The following is a 23,735-nucleotide window of genomic DNA, read 5'->3' as shown; positions in this document are numbered from 1 at the left end:
GTAGAAATAGTAGAATGAAATGAACGACCGTTTGCATGACTCAGGCGCATATTCGGCTATTTTCGTACGCTTTCGGCAATCTTCGCTTGATAATGAAAGGATCGCACGACGGATAATAGAAAATTTTCCACTTTCGACCCGATCGCTCACGATCCTTGAAAACCATAGAGAATAGAGTTTGACAGTCGTGGCAGACGATCGGGCGAGACGCAATCTGCCAATGGAATATGGGCTTTAGAGAAAAGTGGTTTAAAGTATTGGATCAAACTATTTCTGACGATCAGAGAATGGTTTGAAGTCGCTGGAACAGTGAACCAAACGTCAAATCTCAAACTGTTTCTGGTTCTGGCATGCGCATTGTTAAATGTCAAACGGTTGGAAACTTCACTGGAAGGCACCTTAAAATAATCTATAATAATTATTAAATTATAATGCCTATGGATTACGGCCAAAGGTGTACATCCTCAAAATTCATGTATGCATGCAGCCTGTTTAATTATTGTAAAAGGATACACAAACAGGGCAACACAAGAAAATTGGTTTTGATTATCACAATTTTGTTTCCGAATCATATTTAAAATTTTAATAATATATTTTTCTATCTGTGAAACAGTTTGATGGATAATACAAAACTTTCGATTCGTCATGAAATTTACGAGTTTTAGTACACTGGTTGACTCCATTCAGTGATTGTCAGACACCAAATTTAATACCTTACATGGATGAATATTGGTAAATTTTTCATTGGAAATAATTGTTATGTTTTTATAGTACAAATATCAAACTATTTAAAACAATGTATTTACGAATTCCAGAGAATTAAATTTCTAATTAATCAAATCGAGTTAGTTCCATGCAGTCTGTAAAAATTGCATTACATGTTGGTACCATTTGGGCATAGACATTAATCCATACATAAACTTGCTATGTATGGATCAGCCTTTAGTTTTGCTTTCTCCGTTACAAAGGGTTATGGAAAATTATTTAAAACAGACACTGGCTTGAATTAATAGCCTCTTTCAAGAATTGCCTAGTCAAGATTGTATTTGAGTATTTTTAACCTCGACAAGTATTTATATTTACAGCACAAAAGCCATTTTTTCACCAATACCAATAATTTAAATGAACAAAATATTAATTAACCAATGTAAAATCACTTTGAAAATAAACATCAAAAATTTTTTGAAAGAAAAACACTTGGATATATTGGAAACTTAACTATAATATTATTATGTATTGATTATTTTTTCTCAATTGGAAAATGAATTACGAATGACAGCTACTAGTAAGTAAATTACATAAAATTGAAGCAAGATTCACATTTCTTCTTTGTCAGTGTTATCAGTTGTAATAAAAGTTTAAAAGGTTTCCATTGTTAACGGAAATTTGTAATTTTATAAAAACAGTATATTATTATGCTATGTTATTGGGATATTGCTGAATGCACTGGACAACTACTCAATACCTCGGATTCATCAGGCAGCAGCTACATTTTATAGTGACAAATACGGCTGGACCGCAAGAAAATAAAGAATTGCAATAGTTCATAGCAATCTGTTGCCTTGGTGAAAACACAACATTTTTGAGACTGGTATATAATATGGAGGGCTGAAAATACAAGTAGACCAAGTGACATAAGCCTACTTCTGAGATATGTAACTCAATTTCGCACAAAAGTGGACTTGGTCTATTTGTATTTTCAGCCCTCCATATATCTGGCAAGATGTTACTATCAATGACTGCTGTATACTTGGGGTACAGAATTGGAAAGTGGCCAGTTGGACGATGCCAGAACCCACACTGGGTTGTTGCGTTCCTGATAATAATAATGATGTACATATCTAGTACTGTGATTGTAAGAATTAACCTTTTTTTGACAGGGGGCTGCACTATAGATTTTTCGTATGTCCAATCCAATCCCGAGCCAAAATTTTGATTCCGGGATTACAATTTGACGATCCAGGGACTGGTCCCGGGATTGGCGTTTTTTCGATAGTTAATATATTTTTTTTATTATTTATACAAATCAGTGGCGAAGGGTGGAGGTAGGCTGTTAAGATCCGCCATAAATAGTGCACCTTAAACATAGTCAGTCAAACGTGTATGTTTTTATTGAAATAAGACTACAATTTACAGATGGTATTGGTTAGTTTTTAAAAATAAATTAAACCCTGCCTAAACCAAACCATAATAGTATTTGTATATTTTAGGCGATACGACAAAATTGTGCACACTTTTTTATACATACTTATTTGTTTTCGTTGGATTAAGAATACACATTACACATATTGTTGGATCATTTTTTTAATTCATTAAGCCCTGCCTACGCCAAACTATAATAGATAAGAATTATTATTCTATCTATAAAATATCCAAAGTTATGTATGATTTAATTGCATAATTTTAGATATTTTATAGATAGATGAGTATTTTTTTACTATTATCTATTATTGCTTGGTTTTCGCAGGGTTTAATTGAATTTTGAAAACTAACCAATACCATCTGTAAATTGTAGTCTTATTTCAATAAAAACATATACATTTGACTGACAAAATTTAGTGTGCACTATTTATGGCGGATTTTAACAGCCTACCTCCACCCTTCGCCGCTGATACAAATAGCATTGATAACATCGGTCAAAAATGTCTCATATAACTTATACTGTTTAAGAAATTTAATGTTAATATTGTGTACCTTCAATTATGGAAATACATGGGTTTAATGGAGTAAATAATACTGTAATATAGATAATAATGTGAAAGTAAAACAGTTTTTTTTATTTATTTAAGAAAAGAAACCATTCATAAAATTCAGCGTAAAAACATCCGTGGCACTGGCGGTTAGACGACATTCGCGTCTATCTGGTTAAATGAATGAATTTATTATTTTTCTGATGTTCTTACGATTGCGTATGATAACAAAAAATGGTTATTTATTATTCGTGAGCATCGGCGATTCCACCTGTGACATGTGCAGGTACATACACTTCACTAACATAATTTTGTAGACATACTAATTGATTGTGATTGATAAAAAAATCAATCCCGAAGGTTTCGTGATTATGTTTACTAATCCTGGGATTGGATTTCCTAGTCATAATGTATTTGAGACAATTTAACATTGAAAATGATGTGTTTATAAGATATTTATCTATTCAGTATATAATAAAAACACATCCGTTTTATCATTTTTTGATTTAAAAATTTAGTTGTCTGCATCAAAACGTAGAGGTTGGTTCAACAGTTTTGGTACTAGATATGTTCACTAGTCTCCAATCTCATGTGATGGTTGCTAACTTTGCAAGTTTACATAAAAGAAACCTTGTACATACCTCTTATTTCATTATACCAATAATATGTTTAGTCCAGATACATAACCTATGAATTTATGAGAAATAGTTTCAATTTTTCATTTTATAAACATGATATATTCGAGTATTTAAAACAACAATTTATGTATAATATAATTATTATAATTGGTACATAACAGGAAAAGCAATCATTTATATTTACCTAACTAACCCTGAATAAAGTGGAATAAAATAATAACTAAATTACCATAACACAAATTGTATTCAACAGCCATAAGCCACATGTGGTATATATATAAAAAAAAAAAAGATTTGTCTATGTATAGAGGAGGAAGATTGTGAAAACAGGAGAAATATTGTGTTAACGCAGTATCAGTATGTTTTCATGTAGTCAAATTAATTTTCTGTGAGCTGGTTTACTCACTTTATTGACAGGTAATAGAAATCAAACATGGCAGCCATTGCACAGCTGATGTATTATAACAAAGATGACATTTGGCATAATTATTTAATACTGATTGGAATACCAAACCTAATAACCCATTATTGAAGTACACCAGCAGCCCTATTCGAGCAGACGTGAATGTCCATTATTTAACACTATGGGAATATTATCTTCGCGCATGTGCTAAATTTAGTATTAACAGTAAATGTAAAATCTAGAATAGGTGTATGTGTACATGCAAATTAATTTTGTAAAAATCAGATAGCCGATAATAGAATTACCGAATTATTACGATGTTGCCATCTAGAACTTATGTGTGGCATATATTTCAAAAGTGATAACTGTTTTGACTGTATGCAACATTTCTGTGTTAACATAATACTAGGACAAAAAATGATAATGGTAGTACATGATTATTGTCTGGGTGAATAGTATTTATAGACGTGTAATGAGTCTTTCTTTATATTTAATAAAAGCAATCCAATGATAAAGATAAGTTTCTTAAATTGGGTAAGAATTGCTTTCTTCTGGGTTTTTAACTGTCTTTGTCTCACTGAAAAATAAATTTATATCATCGGAAGGATATGGACCAGGGTCGAAGAACAGGAGTAAACTAATTTATCAAATGAGTTTATAATTTGGTATTCACCACATTTAAAGATTATTTTATGAGACCAACGTTTAAAAATTGTGAGCGAAACATGTGTTGTAAAACAACCTTTATTGTGGTATATTGTACCTAGCGAAAAATTCATTGTATAAATTACCATGCATTAGCATCAAGTGAAAACGGAATATTAAAAATACTACACGACCATGGCCCACAAGGGGGGGCGAACAGGACTTAGCCTGGGCCCAGGTTCTGGGGGGGCCCTGTGTGACGCGCCTATCTTATAAGTGAGATAATGTACATGAAAATTTTTTTCTAATAATAAAAAAGTCGTCTGCGGTATTTTACTTCAAGAGTTTTACAATTTTAAAATATGTGTGTGATGGAATTTTTGATTATTGTGTCGAAATTCGACAACTCCATAATTTTTGTACAGAGTCAAATCATGCCAAAAATAACTTTTGAATTATTCCTGGAACAGACCCACCATACGTGTATGAATTATCCCACCAAAAACTCGTCACACTCAGTTTGATTAAAGGGAGTGAGAAATGGTTCCTTTAGTGTCTTCTATTCAGAAAAATATTACAGTACATAATAAATTAAATATCAATAAGAATATATTTTATACTAAGACCTCATGTGTGAGTTTTTGCGGGGAGAGAATAATGTAGTGAATAGGTAAAATAAATTGTTTAATCTTCCGGAGGGCAGTCGAAGTAATCGATCCGAGGTTTGGGCGGCGGGACTTCCACTGTGACGGTGCTGGTCATCGCGTTCAAACTGTTGCCACTGCTGCTACGGAACAGGTCTGTCGATGACGAATTGTTTCCTAACTTGGCCCAAGCATTCCTTTAAAGAAAATTTTTTATTAGAACCTTTTTATGTGCGCGTGCCAAAATTTCCCAAATATTATTTGTTGACTGTCTGATGTGCTGATTAGTTTTTCATGGGGAAAAAATGAAAAAAAAGTTAGGAATTCATTTTAAAATGTTTAATCATTACAATTGAGTTCTTTTGATTCTATCTTTCATCGTGTTTCTAACCGAAGGCATATCTTTTATTCTATGAGTAATTTATAACCATAATAGTTTAGGTATGCTATGGGCGATCTGACAAAATTATTGCACATTTTTTTAGTCATACTTATTTGTTTTTGTTGAATTTTAAAAATAGTCAACACTATCTGTAATATGTATTCTTAATTCAACGAAAACAATAAGTATAAGCGGTCTTTTGTCTCTGCCGTAAATTTTCAATTGTCACATTGGAGGTTTGAATAGCTAAACGACAATATATCACAATAGCGTTAATTAGAATAAAAAAAATTGATGAGACTGTTAAAAGAATGTATAGTCAAAAGCTGATTTTAATAAAAATAATAATGTTACCCCGTAGATGAAAGGGTTCTTGTAGCGACAGGTCCAGGCACTTTCCGCTGTCCTTTGTCTCTCCTCAAGACTTCTAATAAGCTCATCGCTGGTAACCAAGACTGAAAAATAACAAATAATTATTCCACATGTTATACTATATTATAAACATACAGTCGAACTTGGTTATTACGAGGAAGATGGGACCGACTAAATTTGCTCGTTATAAGCATTACTCGTTATATCAGAGAATAGGTATTATTAAATGAGCAGTCACATAATACAAAAAGTCGCAATTCAAACAAAAATACACAATTAGAATTTTTCCCCGAAACAAACATGGCATTCATAAACTACAAAAGAAGTTGTTTATTGTAATGAACGCTGGTAGGTACCTACACGATACATCAACAGTTTTAAGAAAATTTTTGACAATATTTTTGCTCGGTATATCCGATAAGTAGCTCGTTATAAAAGTGAATCAATGTATGGAGAAAATCATCAACTAAAATGTCAACAAATGTTTCCTCATTACATCCGAGATCTTGCTATGTCCGTGATTGTAATAACCGAGTTTGACTGTTTATTAAAATGTAGCACTTAAGAGTTGAGCAGGTAATGTAAGTTTTCCGGGTACCATGGCACGAAGGATGAAGTGCGAATTAATAATTTTACTATTAGGTTGATGTTGATAATTTATTGTTAGTAGGCAACACAAGGTTTGTCCATTTGAAGAATGACATTATTACAGAACACAAATAACAATCACAGAGGGCTGACTATATTTCCTTGCTCCCAAATTAATGACAAGATGAATGGAAGTTAAACAGAGAAAAGGATAATCGAGTGTAAGGGCATTTATGATCCCTTTCCCTCAGCGAAGGGTGGTAGTAATCGATTCAAGTTAGTAGTTTCTATCTCAGCGAGCGAATCCACAGGGAATATATTTTCAACAAAGGGTTTAAAATAATTGTATTTTACCTTTTCTCTGAAGGCAGTGGCCACGATGTTCCGGTAAGGCTCGGCATCATAGGCAACGCTCTCGCAACCAAAGTGCTCGCACATCTCGTGGACGAACTGACGTTTCTGTCGGTTCATTGGCTGGAACGAGTGGCTGCGCGTCTTCTGTTTCGACTGGTCAACAAAAAACACAATTAATATAACAACCAGTTAAGTTATCAGTCAGTCCTTCATAAACGGGACCTACAGAATAGCAGAATTGGAAGGTGTACTGTACCCTCACATGACTTGTTGGCTACATAGATCAGATTTAGATGATGCCAATCGATGGCAATCTTGAAAATATCCTTCCAATAATAAACACAGTGCGTTGATATATTTCTAATAATTGAAAAATGTACTCAATATTTGTGACAATTTCTTATTTTACTTCACCTGCAGGTATATTCTTAACAGTAACATGTTTCCGTTATTTTTATTGTTCCAAGTTGACACAGAAGCAATTCCATAAACAAGGCGGTTATTTACAATAATTAATTGAGAACACGGTGATAATTTGTAACATGGTGAAAATTTAAAGTGGTACACATGTCATGTGAAATACGTCTCTTTTTTGCGGAGCCTTGGTCAACTTTTTGTGTGCTCGTTAGTGCATGGGTATTAATGGTATTCCCACCCGACACTCCGAAATTTTGTGTACAAACAAGAATCGAACATAACTTATAATTTTATTAGTCATTTCAGCCGGACACAGAGATAATGTGTTAGTACTATTCGTCACTGGACATTTGACAGCTCGTGGGTAACTATAAGTTGAGACGGTGGCCGTGAAATTGTGAAAATAGTCGCATCTCAATTCTCAATATGTAATTTATATACTCTATCTCGTTCTAAAACAGTTGACACGGTCATGAGAGGCCGTGTTAAAAGATAAGATGTCTGACAGTTCAGTTCTTAACTCATTCCGTGCGTCCAATGCAACTATTACGTTGCCCATTAGATATAATTAGCATGTTATTTAAATGTGGTAATTACAGTAAGACCTCGTTAATAAGAACATGGATAATTCGAAATTCGCCGTAATTCGAAATTTTCGTAAAAATAAAGTCCTTGAACATTATTTTCATATAAAACCATACCTTTAATTCGAAATGATTTCAGAGTCCTGGCATACAAAAATATTCAATAAATCGTAATAAAGTACACTATTTCATGAGCCAGTCATTGAAAATTGCGACAGACTTTTCTTAAAACATTATACATTACTTATTTTAAGAAGGTAATCCTGAAATTTTATGACCCATTCACACACACGAAATCGGAAATTTGGAAGGCACATCTATGATCGTAAACGAAATTAATGAAAATCTTTTTTTTTTTTTTTTTAATTTTAATATTTTCCCCTCATACATTTCATATTTTGAATTTTTTTCCGATTTTCGGTCCCGTGGAATTCGTATTAACGAGGTTTTACTGTAACAGGTTCGCAGTGAATGAGTTAAAATAACAAACTAACTGCATGAATACAAAAAGTGATAAACGTGATACGTGTATAAAAATTTTCACTTTTTTTAATTGCTTTTGAAGTTATGTGATATGTTAGAATAGCCTCACTGATGTATGTTCAACTAGTTTTTGACTGGATTTCAACATATCTGTGTGCGCGTGTGGTAATGCAATTTTGTTTGCATTTCTGCGTTTGGATCATGATGTTGAGTTGAATGTCAGTATTCGATGAACTGGGGAAGGGGTTTTGGTAAACACCTTCAAACTATTCTGATAATTTTGTAGACAATATAATAACTCACCTTCTGAGCCAGTAAGACAAGCTGTGTGAGATTATCGTGGACTTTATTTCCGAAGCCTTCATCACGCAGAGCAAAGGTCTTGAGGAACTCGGAGTAGCGAGGGGTGAGCTTAGCCGTCAGGTCGGGGTTGCGGATCTGCAGACCGATAGCCATGCGACGGTTGCGCTCAATCATCTGGCACTCGTTGTCACACTCCAACCTGCGGCAATTGAAACAAGTCGTAAACATGTCTAATGGAATCTGTGTATACTAATATTTTATCTATATCATAAATTAAATCAATGGTTATTCACTGAGACAATATAAATTTAAATCTGCTGATGCATGGTCAAAATGATAGATTCATACGCATCGGTGACTGATAAATTCAGGCGGAAAAGTAGCATACTGCTCTTCCCTTATCGTAGAGATTAAGTATGATGTTCTGCATACAGTATATGAGCGGAATGCACAATCTAAGATTTCGTTCCTAAGGATAAGTCGCCGAAAAGCATGACTTAACTATAGACAATCCTGAGTATAGAGTTAAGGAATCCTTAACCATAGACTACTTTTGTTATGAACACGCCCCCTTCTGTATTACCATTTACCACTGACAGCTGCTGTCAAAATAAATTCGCATGTCTATAACACAGTCCATACACTCAAATTCATTTAACAATGTATCTCAATATGGATATTGATAGTGTTAATTCTTTTGGCATGTACTTGTAGAATATTATTTTAACTTTTATACGCCAACCCGCAGAAATACAAAAATAAGGTGAAGAATAACACTTGACGCTAGTGTTACCATGTTAAAAAAATATCTTACGGTGCCTGTGGAATCACGCATAATGACTTATAACGGAAACATAAGAGTATTATAATTTAATATTAATATGTATTTATAGTTATTGCATTTATAAAATGCAGTTGTCATATTTTTATCATCGTTTACAATTATAAAATGATTTACCTAAACTATAGGAAAGAGAATTTTTAAATATGGTATTATTTTCAATAGAAATGATCTTAACTAAGGACAATGTTTCTGCATAGTGTTTTCTGCTAAGGAAGTTTTAGTTATGACAAATGTTTCTGCATTCCGCTCTATGACTGTAAATCCATAGTATGACAAATATTACTACCTATAACGTGATATTTATTTCCTAGTATATTAATACCTTCGTGAGTTCACAGATTCAGCACAACATGTTGCGGAACACGTATTGCCAAGATCAAGTTATTTAAAGAATATTTAAATCAGCGGTCGGCAACCTATTACCCGCGGGAAATTGGATTACCCACTACAACATTTTGAGTTACCCGCCAAGAAAATATGATTATATTTTTTTCAAATTATTAATGTTTGAAATTATCGGTATTTGAAAATGATATCAAAAGTAAAATACGAGGGTGGGTCAATAAGTCCTTAGAAAAGCCGACAGGTGGCGCGACTAGTACTGTAAGCGGTTTGTTTTCATGCAGCGGCACTACCGATTCAGTATGCTGCGAAGTTTCAATCAGATTGGTCGGGTTGTTGTTTTTTATTTTCGTACATTTAAAAAAAAAATTTGCTTGTTTACAAAAATGGAGAAAATTGAGTTTAGAGCTGTTATTAAACATTGTAATATAAAAGGGTTAACAGCAAAGGAAATAAAAAATGAGTTGGATTTAGTTCACGGCATATCTGCTCCTTCACTTGCAACTATTTATAACTGGTTAAATGAATTTAAACGTGGTCGTACATCAACAAAGGATGAACCACGCTCAGGACGTCCTGTAGAGGTGACTACACCAGAAATGATCAATAAAATCCACGATATGGTGTTAAGTGACCGAAGATTAAAGTTGAGTGAGATAATTGAGGTTACAGGGATCTCAAAAGGTAGCGTCATTTCTATTTTACATGACAAATTGGGCATGAAAAAAGTTTCTGCAAGATGAGTGCCGCGTTTGCTCACAGTCGACAATAAACGCAATAGGGTGGTGGCCTCTAAAGCCCTGTTGTCGCTCATGCAACGCAATCCGGATGAATTTTTTCGTCGCTTTGTGACTGTAGATGAAACATGGATACACCACTATACTCCGGAGACGAAAGAACAGTCAAAGCAGTGGATTGCGAAAGGCGAACCATGTCCAAAGAAGGCGAAAACCGTAAAATCAGCTGGTAAGGTTATGGCTACTGTATTTTGGGATGCACGTGGAATTATTTTCGTTGACTATTTGGAAAAAGGAAAAACAATAACAGGGGATTATTATGCATCTTTATTGGACCATCTAAAAAACGAAATTGAAGAAAAACGGCCTCATTTAAACAGGAAAAAATCCTCTTTCATCAGGACAATGCCCGTGTTCACACATGTTTACGATCAATGGCTAAAATTGAAGAATTGAAGTTCGAATTGGTCGACCACCCACCGTATTCGCCAGATTTAGCCCCCAGTGACTTTTTCCTTTTCCCAAACTTAAAAAAATGGCTAAGTGGACAACGTTTTTTTTCAAATGAAGAAGTTATCGATCGGACAAATGCTTATTTTGAGCACCTTCCGAAAACTTATTTTTCTGACGGTTTAAAAAAAATTGAGAAACGTCTAACCAAGTGTATTGAGCTCCAAGGAGATTATGTTGAGAAATAAAAAAAAAAATACAAAAATAAAAACTGTTTTAATGCTTTTTTCTAAGGAATTATTGACCCACCCTCGTATTTAAATATTTTCATCAATAAAAACTTATGAAGGCATCATTGGCGGCTTAATCCGGAAAAACCTAGCAGGTCAATTTTGAATATATTATTTTAATTTGCCTTTTCGTTGTATACTGAAAAGACGTATTGCAAATTGACTTTTTATACATTATACGAGTAGAATAAGTGCTAGAAATTGTTATAGGTCGGTACCTACTAACCCTTCAAAAAATGTCCGTTTTTCATAACGCCAACCCATCGTTAACCGAAATTGCACACAACGCGTTATAATTTTTTGTAAATCAGGTCCACTTTTCTTTCTTTGCTTTTTGAAAAATCATCAATCACACGATTATAAAAATTGTCTATTTTTCCCACATATTTTTTTTCAATACTGAGCATTGCAAGAGCGGTCAGTCTATCCTGGCCTTATTGCGTAGAAAGGTTTTTATTCTTTTGAGAGTGGAAAAACATCTTTCACTTTCAACTGTTGTCATTGGTATGACGCAAATAAATTGGAGAACTTTGATCGACTCGGAAAATGTTTCGTTGAAATTATTGCTGAGTAAAAAATGTAGAAGAGAAACTGCACTAATAGCGCCATGCAAATCATCTCGTTGATAAAACACCAATAATTCATTTTTTAACTTGATTATGTTTATTTCTTCTAACAGTTTTACCAAATTTACTTGACGTGTGGGAAAATTATTTTTAAAATCAGTGTAATTTTCTTTATTGAACAAATCGGATATAATGAGATGATCGTTGGATGCAAATCGTGCTTCCATTTCCATTATAATTGTATCACAGACTTCAATTGCTACTGCGTGCGTACTAACTGCTTCACAAAAATGTTATAAATCACCAAAAACTCCTTATATATTATTAAAATAACCAAAGGCATTCGTCAAAATCTGTCAACGAATCCGAACCGCATACACAGTTGCGTCTTGAGACCAATTATCTAGTCAGTGTTATCATTCTGTTTCATTTAATTAGGTGAAAAAATCTTTTGTCTCACACTCGGGCATTGCCGATATTACAGTAATTCACGCACCGTTACAAGCTTCGATCTCGTATGTTGTGTTATATCGATCTCTGTCTTATGTATGAGAAACGAGAGAGAAAATTTTATAAAAATATTCAATTTGGGTCAATTTTCAGACTGCCGGCGAACACAATATTTTTGTTCGGGGAATTATCGCCCAAACAAAAAAAGCCCAATAGACTGGGTTGACACAATATCGCGCGCCCTATAATTTCAAATCCACCGATTATTATTAATATTATTATTTATGACATTGCACATATTATTAATATTATTATGTCGATTGTAAGGTATTTATTTTGGCAGGTCAATGACCGAATGACCTATAGAGGGAGCCGCCAGTGGAAGGCATTAAAGATGTAGAAGATGTAGACATGAATATAATTGTGAAATGTATCAGCGCTATAAAAAAGGAATTTGACGTGAGATTTGGGGATTTAAAGACGTATGGTCCAACGTTTAGCTTTATTATAAAACCGGATGAGATGGATTTAAACGAGCTTGAGCTTAAATATTTTGAATATCATGGAATAAATAATCTGGAATTAGAATACGTTGAATCCAAATGTTTAGTTCTATGGACAAATAATTTTAAAGATCATCGCCAGCATCTTGAAAACACAGAACACGACCATATGAATGCAACATCATCATGCTGGGCATTATACCACAAAAATTTTCATGCTTAAAAAATTGTATTTGCTCTATTATCAGCATTTGGTTCTACATATTCTTGTGACCAAACATTTGTTAAAAATTAAAAATATTAAAAATTTGTTTCAAGCTGTTTACCCAACCAAATAAATTTTTCAAAATTGAATTTTTCTACCCAGTCTCTCAAAAGGTTGCCGACCACTGATTAGATGAATCAAACTTCAAAGAAAAATCAGCTATAAACAAGCTGCCATGATTGAATGTCAATCTAACAACTATAGCATATTAATTTCGCACGGTGTTGTTCTATGATTTTACTACCCTGTAATATAGTGTTCCTATCAGATATAAACATATGCCAATGCATAAATAAGATAAAAATATTGAGAACTAACGTGGTGGTCTTCTTGCCGGTGGCGATGAGAGCCCCGATGTCGACGGGCTCTCCGGTGGCACCCATGAGTGCTCCTGCTCCAGCTGCTAGCAGCCGCTGCAGGTCTCGCCAGTTGTCGGCGCACGGCCTCTCGCAAGACTGACGGCCGCAGGGACACACGGCGCGGACCAGACGCTTGCATGCCAAGCGCGACGGGCATGGCCCAGTGTGGCCGCAGAGTGATCCGCACATGTGACCGCATTCAGAACGTTCCACTGCGCAGGCTTGGGTGCATCTGAACACGAGGACAAATTTACAATTATTTATCTATTTAGCAGATGATATTATCAGAGTGAGCTCATCATCTGATTGAGGTAAGGTGCTTTTACCAGTGACCTGTTAACTCATTTAGTGCTAACAATGCGGACTGGCGCGTTTGCATCACCTGGCCATTAGATATAATTAACATGATATTTAAATGTGGTAATTAAATATTAATTAACAGGTCAGCAGTGATTGTGTCTTTTACGTCTTGAATTTAGAGATTATTTTTTGACTGCTGCACTGCCTTGTAAATTATACAAACGTGCTTTATAAAATAAATATGGCCACAGAGTGCTGCAATATTGACGGATTTTCACGATTCACATTAGAATAGCTTGAAACTTACGAAAAAGACAACACGCTTATAAAATCTTAAATAAATAACTCACACGGCAGGACAATCCCCCTTGTGACAGATCTCAATGCACTTATGTTTCCCACATGAGATTTCCTTGCCGCAAGGAAGGCCGCACGAGAAATCGTCTTGGTGACAAGGAATGGTTTTGCGCATCTGAAATAGACATAGATTTATAATCCTTATGCTCAAATTACATTGGAAGATTGCATTTGGCCCCAAATTCTATTATCTATGGTTTTCCGGGATTTAAAAATTAAACGACTTTTGTCTTTCGCCATCACAAAAAAATACTCAATTTTCGATTTATCGTGAAAATGAAAGTTTTGGTCTTCTTTTCAGCTGAGGCATCGTCTAAAAAGATCATAACTAGGCGACACGCGGATTGTGCTAATGACGCGTGCCGAACGTAAGATAGTTTGTCATAAAAATTCAACATGCGTCCATTTAGTGTTATATTAGTGATAATAATAATATATTCATTGACATGTTTTCTTTTTCGAGTAAAGCCATAACGTTTTTTAGTCATCTTTCCACGATATAAGAACATATTCTCACGTCGCCATCACACAACAAATTGACGTGCTCTCACCTCAAATGCTGCTCGGCAATTGGTGACGAATGCGAAATTTCGACCCACCTATTGTTGAAAATTATTTGCCGTTTCACTTATGTATGCTCTTAAGACTATACTTCAGCAGAGGCATGGTCTAAAAAGAACATGACTACGCGACGCGCAGATTGTGCAAACGACACGTGCAGAACAAAACATAATTTGTCATAAAAATTCAACATGCGTCCATTTAATGTTATGTTTTTTGTTATATTAGTAATAATAATAATATATTCATTGACATGTTTTCTTTTTCGAGTAAATGCGTAACGTTTTTTAGTCACATTTAGACGATTTAAGAATATATTCCTCCGACGCCATCACAAAACAAATTGACGTGCTTACAGCTCGACTATCGCTCTCCGATTGGCAATGAGTCCGATATTTCATCTCACCTATTGTTGAAAATTATTTGCCGTTTCACTGAAGTATGGCTCTTAACTATTCTCCGACTGTGCACAGAGCCTACTGTACGATGGTAAAGGGATCTATGCCTCAGTTTAAAGCGCGGGGTTCACATCTTTTCTTTCTCTCACTTCCTGACAGGTCATGAGTGATGCAATAGAATAAAGTGATATGAGGTCACGCGGGCTTTCTCATGGTTAATTTAGAAACGACTTTCAAGTAAACTAGTTAATGATTCCCTTTCAAAACCTCAATGAAATCATATTATATTATAACTACAGGTTGTAATCGAGAAATTTTGTCTTAAGAAATCAGTCGAGTGTAAGATAGGAATGCATACCTTATGCTTCCCGTGGCAGTATCTGGTAGTGAGCACGGTGCAGGGGGGGCAGGGATGGGGTGCGGGGTGGCAAAGGTGCAAGGGAGGGTGGCCACAGGTGCGCGCCTGGGGACAGGGTTGCGTGCACGTAGGAGGACGAGCACCGCACTCCACTGGGGGGTATCGCACAGCGGCACCACAGCGGCAACGAAGCTCATCAAAACCTGCAAGCAATTAAAACAGTAATAAATTGCAACAAGTGTATATTTATCCAATTCATTATCTTTTGCCGCTCGAGTGTGTGAATGCCACGGTGCAATTAGTCATTTGCTTTGGTTATTTCTGGAAGGTGAGACAGCGACATGTCTATTTTATGGAATTACTAATAATACACCCGTTTTCAATTGATTTCAATCTTTTAAATATGATTTTCTCACAATATACAAAATGTATGTTCAAGAATATATTTTTGTATGTCCACACATGACTCCATTTTATAGAATTGATATTTTTATATTGACCCAGTAACCCACGACCCCGATAAATTGTAAAAAACCTTTTTAATAGGGTAAAGAAAACGCACCGAAAATAGATTTTTCAGTATAATATAATTCAATATAATTTTAACTTAAGACATATTTTAATGCGATGGTTGAAATTGTAACTCGTTAACAAGCTTCAAAATTCGCAGTTGAGTTTTTGTTAATGTCACCTCATGTCATTCTAAAGATTTAATCTGTTTCTTGTTATGGTTTTTAAACGAAGAAACATTGAAAATACGGAAATTAAGGACACGTAGAAGCAAATGGTAGTAAAACTCGAAAGGCAAGCATAGTAACATTTCGATATGACTGATACATAGCACACCAGAATTAATTCAGAAATTTACTATAACCAAAGTAAGAATGATAAAAAAGATAAATTAAAATTTTTATTGGTAAGTTCAAATACCGCACATACCAGTTCATGAAAAATTATATTATGTTATGGCTATGTTAAATTTGGTGAACGCTGATATAATATTATTATATGTACGAGGGTGGGTCAATAAGTCCTTAGAAAAGCCGACAGGTGGCGCGACTAGTACTGTAAGCGGTTTGTTTTCATGCAGCGGCACTACTGATTCAGTATGCTGCGAAGTTTCAATCAGATTGGTCGGGTTGTTGTGTTTCTCGTACATTTAAAAAAAAAATTTGCTTGTTTACAAAAATGGAGAAAATTGAGTTTAGAGCTGTTATTAAACATTTTAAGGTGATGTCTCTAGGTAAAGTTGTTATCGAAAAATAGCTAGAAAAGTTTATTAATCGGTAAATATATATTCAAAAGTAATGAGAAAAATAAAATAAAAAATTAAGATGTATCGTGGAGTTCTATATACCAAAAATACGTGTCAAATTCGGTACATTTCAAAACATCGATTTAGAGGTTAGAAAGCATGCAATTAAAATCAAAAAATCTCGGTTTAAACGCAATTAATCGCGAAAAACGGTTAGCGTTTCTATTAAAAATATTATTTATTAATTTTTACGGCAGTTATTTATATTAAATCTTGTATTTTTGTATATTAACGAATTGATAGAAATCGATAGAATCGATAGAAATAATATTTGCCCAAATTGACAACACCGCTTGCTTGCCACCAACATGCTTGACCGTCCGGTGCTGCCCTTCGTAGAATTATTTCGAAACAATACCACATACAAAATACACACACACACAACATTGAAAATAAAAGCACACTCACACATAGATAAGACGTATGACGAATGATATTTTCAAAGCCAAGCTCTCGTGTCAATAATATTATTTTCTGTTTGCGATATCGACGATAGGCAATGGACTAAATATATCAACCTCCACTTTTTGACATAGTGTTGTGTAATTATTTCAGATATTTATTACTGTTTTGCCGTACCTACCTTTTATAAAGCGATTTTGAAATACATATAGTTTCATAATAATATAAAGAAAGCATACGAGCATATAAGTAAATAAAATTCGTCTATTTACGTGGTAGTCGCGAAAATTATGAACAATATAGGTACAATGTTAAAAATAATAAGAATTGTTAAAATTTCTAGTCAGAGTATTATTCAAAGACAAATTAACCCGATCAAAACAGCCTCGACAAACTTCCACTTCACTAACTTTTGTTCTATATGCTTATCCTGGATACAGCGGCAAACACATTTTTAAAATAGCCGATATACTGGATTATTTGTTAGTTTGGGTTAGTTTAAGTTAGATTAGGTTAGGTTAGGTAATCCTAACAAATAATCCAGTATGTCAGCTATTTTCAAAATGTGTTTGCCGCTGTATCCAGGATAACCGACTTGTACCCTAACTTTAATTACATACATACTATTGTATTATATTTGGGCCATCAAACGTTCATTCCTGTCTACGGCCTTAAAATTATTATCTACCTGCCTATTATAACTGTCTGTCGTCCTATCAAAAAGTGGAGGTTGATAATTTAGTATGTTGAAAATAATAAAGAATATAAGCATGCAAAGACAGGGAAAACAACGATTAAATGAACTAAGAAAATTATAATAACAGGTAGGTACAATAAATTGTGTATAATCGTGGTATTAGTAATTTTATGCCGTGATGCTTTGATAGTTGGACTTTTCATAATATTTGGATCACTATTTAGTTACTCATTTATCTGCCACATAATAAAGCCGTAAATATTGTTTTTTTTACGAAGCAATCATAAATACAAAAAATTAAGATCTACTTTTCAATCATAGTAGATACCTAGGAATATGGTATAGGTGTTGATATTTTTTAATTATTTATTCGAGATCTTCAGGAAATTTCAAAAGTCTACACTTAGAAACCACTGGGCCAAAAAGGTTTCTTTTTATATCTCTAAATCCATTTCACTTACATATTTATAGGTAAAATAAATATAACTATCTTTTATTTTACCTTGCACTTTTCGTTAAAATCGAAATTAGATTTTTTCAAAGAAACAACGTTCTGTCTTTTTCTTAGAATATTATGTAATCAGTGGTGCACTTACTTCAAATTCAAAATTTTTTTCTTACGTTTTACAATTTTTTTTTTAATTTGTCACTTATTTTGTCTTTGGGTTTGCTTATCAAGATTTGTTCCCATGTTTATTTACGTTTTTACTTACTTCCAACTTCTTTTTTATTCAATTCGTTGCGTGTCTTACTTTATTCTTATCTCAGATATAGTTAGTTAGTTAATACAAACCGTTCACTCTGTGGAGGCCCATATGATCCCATTAGGATCGGACATGGTTGAAACGAAACGAATTGGGATGTCTATATATCGACTATGTCATAATTATAACTACAGTCGAACTCGGTTATTACAATCTCGGACATAACGAGATCTCGGATGTAATGAGGAAACAATCGTTGACATTAAATTTGGTATATGACCGAGATAAAATACTGTTAATGTGTGGTTCGTTTAAAAACATTACGACCCTAAGCAATAAAATCCGATCGGACAGGATGCCGCCGGGGACGGATTACGTTTATGACACTAGTTAAGTGTCTAATTGTTGTTTTCGCCGACAATAATAATACCTATTCTCTGATATAACGAGTACCGCTTATAACGAGCAAATTCAGCCGGTCCAACCTTCCTAGTAATAACCAAGTACAACTGTATATTCCTTATTTTGTTTAATAATAATTCGAATGGCATTTGTTTTGCTATTCATTTAATATCATTATTTTATTCCACCTCTAGTAGAAATTCGATGTAATTGTCAATTGTACAAGATTAAACTCAATCTTATAAACATTTGTACTTAAATGTTCATTTACTACTATAAATGAATTTTACTGTAGAAAAATATTTATATTAATTCGTATTGACAACGTAAAAAAATCTGGTTCATTAACTGGACAGGATACCCTTTTATTGCCACTGTAAAAAAAACTACGGTAAACAAAATGTAAAAATGATAAACACTTTAAATCAAATCAAATAGACATGTTAGAATTGTAAATATTTTATGGGGTGAATATTAATTGTAAATATTTTTACATAGGTAAGTAAATATATAATAAATTTAAATGCATTTTTATCAAGCTTATAATTTTTAATATGTGGCGACACACAATATTTTATTTTATATTTTATTGCCATCTGGTTGCGATCGACGAAAGTTTTTAGTAACACATTTTTAGAAATTCATGGTAGATGCCTGTAGATGCCTTTAGATGGCGTTGAAGTCACATTTGATCGTAAATTGAGGCAAAGAATTCGCCTTAATATAAAAGGGTTAACAGCAAAGCAAATAAAAAATGAGTTGGATTTAGTTCACGGCACATCTGCTCCTTCACTTGCAACTATTTATAACTGGTTAAATGAATTTAAACGTGGTCGTACATCAACAAAGGATGAACCACGCTCAGGACGTCCTGTAGAGGTGACTACACCAGAAATGATCAATAAAATCCACAATATGGTGTTAAGTGACCGAAGATTAAAGTCGAGTGAGATAATTGAGGTTACAGGGATCTCAAAAGGTAGCGTCATTTCTATTTTACATGACAAATTGGGCATGAAAAAAATTTCTGCAAGATGGGTGCCGCGTTTGCTCACAGTCGACAATAAACGCAATAGGGTGGTGGCCTCTAAAGCCCTGTTGTCGCTCATGCAACGCAATCCGGATGAATTTTTTCGTCGCTTTGTGACTGTAGATGAAACATGGATACACCACTATACTCCCGAGACGAAAGAACAGTCAAAGCAGTGGATTGCGAAAGGCGAACCATGTCCAAAGAAGGCGAAAACCGTAAAATCAGCTGGTACTTTATGGCTACTGTATTTTGGGATGCACGTGGAATTATTTTCGTTGACTATTTGGAAAAAGGAAAAACAATAACAGGGGATTATTATGCATCTTTATTGGACCAGCTAAAAAACAAAATTGAAGAAAAACGGCCTCATTTAAACAGGAAAAAAATCCTCTTTCATCAGGAAAATGCCCGTGTTCACACATGTTTACGATCAATGGCTAAAATTGAAGAATTGAAGTTCGAATTGGTCGACCACCCACCGTATTCGCCAGATTTAGCCCCCAGTGACTTTTTCCTTTTCCCAAACTTAAAAAAATGGCTAAGTGGACAACGTTTTTTTTCAAATGAAGAAGTCATCGATCGGACAAATGCTTATTTTGAGGACCTTCCGAAAACTTATTTTTCTGACGGTTTAAAAAAAATTGAGAAACGTCTAACCAAGTGTATTGAGCTCCAAGGAGATTATGTTGAGAAATAAAAAAAAATACAAAAATAAAAACTGTTATAATGCCTTTTTCTAAGGAATTATTGACCCACCCTCGTACCTCCAATATATACTAGTTAAAAAAAATATTTGCACCGAATGGGTAAAACTTTCTGCTCGGATATCCCGGTATTTATCAACTTTTTTACTGATAGGTACGTGTTTCAGGTGTTCTAAATTATAAAATATGTTCATTAAAGAATGTTACATTCTTAAAAACCTATGTATTTATGATAAATTATATATTTTTAGTGAGTAAAGTAATGGGTGTATACTGACTAGTTCTCCAGCAGGTATCGCAATGGCCCGAGTGGCAGGTGTCTTCGCAGCGATGGAGTCCGCAGGTCAGGGTGCGGTTGCACGGTACCGGGCAGCGATGGTCAACGTCCACGCAGCACAGGACGCGGCAGCGGTGACGGCCGCACGATTGTTTCTGGAAAATTACAATACGATAAAAACAGAACCACAACTTAGATAACTCAGTCTTTCACATTTGGTCTATGTCTATGTAGATCACTGGGCTCTCAACCAGGGGATTTGGGTTCGATTCCCGATCGTTTCATGTACATAGATACATGTTATGAATGCAGGAAACTCACACAGAGGGATATGATACTAGTGTATTCATTACGGGGTTTACAAGATAGACTGACGAAATGATAGCCCGATCAGTTGTTTTGTTTAATTGTCAGTAGGTACAGGTCAATCAATATTTCGAATTATGAAATTTGTATGATAAAATTCGAATTACTTACAGCAAAATTCGTATTAATATTTTCCCATGTATTTTGAATGAAATAAGCTGTCGACTGAATTAGACTTCAGAGTTCCTGAAAACCTATTCTCACCTTATTGCATTTCTTCCCACACTTCACGTTGTCTCGCTCTTTTTCCAAATTCACACAGATAATGTCTTTGGTGGTGTGGGCGCAACGGCAAGGCATAGTTGTTTTATCTGGGCACGGAGGGCATGGACCTTTCAAGTGACAAAAATAAAAACATTAGAGTATATTACACACAATATATCAATGTTCTAGGCATAGTCCAAACCAGGGGTAGTCAACCTTTTTATACCTACCGCCCAATTTTGTATCTGTTAGTAGTAAAATTTTCTAACCGCACACCGGTACCACAGTAATGGCGATTTATAAAGTAAGGAAGTAACTTTATTTTATAAAATTTATAAAGAAGAGTCACAGCAAGTTAAAGCATAATAGTAATTACTTACCAAATACTTGATGTCAAACTTTCGCTATGTTCGGCAGAATAAATCTTTATAAAACTACTTACTGTAGTTAAATCTATCTTTTTATTTATACTTTGCATAAATGAAATTTTTTTATTTTGCCATAGGTTTTTATATCCACCACTATCAAACTTATGTTTACTTTCTTTATCATATCTAATTTTTTTTAACAGTTCTTGGCTATAGATACAAATAGTATATTTTCTGAAATTTAAATTGTCACGGGGAATTTTATGAAAACATAATGAAAATGTTTTTTAAACCCCTACCACCCACCATGAAAGCTGGAACGCTCACTAGTGGGCGGTAGGGACCAGGTTGATACCACTGGTCTAAACACTCTAAACTGTTTAGTATTGAGTAAAAAAAAAATCACTTCAGTGTTGTGAACTGTCAAAAATAATTCTTGGTGGAATGTCAGCCATAGGAAAATAATTATGTATAGTCACCGTGGTGGCAGAGACTCTTGCAGGTGTGTTTGGAGTCAGGCGGTCCACAAGTGAGCATTTTCGAACACATTTTTCCACATAACGGTACTGGTTCCAGACATGATTTCCTTTTCTGCTCTGCTGTTAGCCTGAAAGATAATTATGTTACAACATGAATATTGAATGCAAACAACACTTAATAGCGATTCTAGAATATTTATAGATTTAGTATGGTAAACACTGGATACAAAGTTCATGAATAAAAAAAGAAAATGGTGGTTTGTTGTTAATGTCTTGCTTTAATTTTATGTAATTCTCCACCAAAAAAACGATAATTTATTTACCATGTATTATGGTTATTTGTGGTTCACTAGTTTGTGATGTATTTATATATAATAATGTTCATTGATTGATTATAAGTGTCATAATTCAGAGTTGTTTGGTATCTTAGATTTTGAAATACCAATATTCAAACTTATATTTTATTAAAAACTCCAGACTGTTCAAAGCGAATTAAAATTAAAATTCATCAGTGACCTTTTCAAATTTCATTGATGTCGTATGTGTGCATTGTTTTTGCGGTTATCAATAGCTTATCTTCTTCTTATTACGAAAACTAATAAAACTCACAATGTTTGCCCGCATGGGCATACAGAAACCTTCTCGGGCATGAGTGGACATTCAGGACAGGCTCCGCTGTGACAAATCCTGTCGCATTCGTGGTTACCGCACGTGAGCTTCCTCATGCACACCTCTCCGCAGGAGAAGGTGGTCACCCCCACCGATTCCGAGTCACACGGCAAATTGCGCTTTGCAGCTTTTGGGCAAAAGCATTCTGTAAACAGTGTAAATGTTTAATGTTGTTCAGTGTCTGTTTGTATAATAATAAAACATAACTTGAATTTTGACCAATATTGATTATCAAGGATTCGCTTCTGTAAACAAATTACATGTATCAATACTAAAAAATTACAATAACTATTTCGAATAAAATGAATTTGAAAATCAATATCGGTTAATATCCTTCAAATTATTAAATAACATCTAAGCAGTCGACAGCTATTAGTGTTTTATTACAAACATGATGTAAAATACAAATAAATCTGTGAGGTGGTTAAACTGTATAAGTAATTGGTTAATTACGTTGGTCGACAATCTGGGGGCAAGGCGGGCACTTGTCCTTGTGGCAGAGTTCAGCGCACTCGTGAATCTGGCACTGGAGCCCCTTTCCGCACACTCCCCCGCATAGTAGCGGCTGTTTGATGGAACACCGAACCCACTGAGATGATGCGCCACATTCACATTTTCTATAAAACAAAAGAAATTTGTTCAATAAAATTCTATATAAAATATGTATTGTCATGCTATCAAGGATTCGCGGGGAAGGCGGTAGATCTTACCAATGTTTAAGGCTATACCTCAGTTGAGGCATGGTCTAAAAAGATCGTGGCTAGGCGATGCGCAGATTGTGCAAATGACGCGTGCCAAACGAAATATAATTTGTCATATAAATCCAACATTT

At 34.4% G+C, this 23,735-nt stretch overlaps 1 protein-coding gene across 1 annotated transcript in view; it reads right to left on the bottom strand.

Annotated features, from left to right (window-relative positions):
- Positions 1-4,076: 4,076 nt before the first annotated feature.
- Positions 4,077-23,735, bottom strand: part of stc (nuclear transcription factor, X-box binding stc) — a 29,023-nt gene continuing 9,364 nt past the window's right edge. Inside the window, exons 5-16 of the mRNA XM_085949626.1 lie at positions 23,357-23,520; positions 22,844-23,048; positions 22,235-22,362; positions 21,388-21,515; positions 20,819-20,972; positions 15,284-15,486; positions 13,960-14,081; positions 13,269-13,541; positions 8,504-8,702; positions 6,717-6,869; positions 5,757-5,857; positions 4,077-5,217 (exon numbers count right to left, since the gene is read on the bottom strand). Coding sequence (XP_085805752.1) covers positions 5,061-5,217; positions 5,757-5,857; positions 6,717-6,869; positions 8,504-8,702; positions 13,269-13,541; positions 13,960-14,081; positions 15,284-15,486; positions 20,819-20,972; positions 21,388-21,515; positions 22,235-22,362; positions 22,844-23,048; positions 23,357-23,520 — 1,987 coding nt within the window. The 3' untranslated portion in view covers positions 4,077-5,060. The remainder of the gene's footprint in view (positions 5,218-5,756; positions 5,858-6,716; positions 6,870-8,503; positions 8,703-13,268; positions 13,542-13,959; positions 14,082-15,283; positions 15,487-20,818; positions 20,973-21,387; positions 21,516-22,234; positions 22,363-22,843; positions 23,049-23,356; positions 23,521-23,735) is intronic.

Source organism: Rhyacophila brunnea, unplaced genomic scaffold, assembly GCF_057557595.1.
Source record: "Rhyacophila brunnea isolate RB1 unplaced genomic scaffold, BYU_Rbru_1.0 scaffold_22, whole genome shotgun sequence".
Lineage (NCBI taxonomy): Eukaryota > Metazoa > Arthropoda > Insecta > Trichoptera > Rhyacophilidae > Rhyacophila > Rhyacophila brunnea.
Note: the sequence above shows the minus strand (reverse complement) of the source record. Positions and strands in the feature narration are given on the sequence as shown.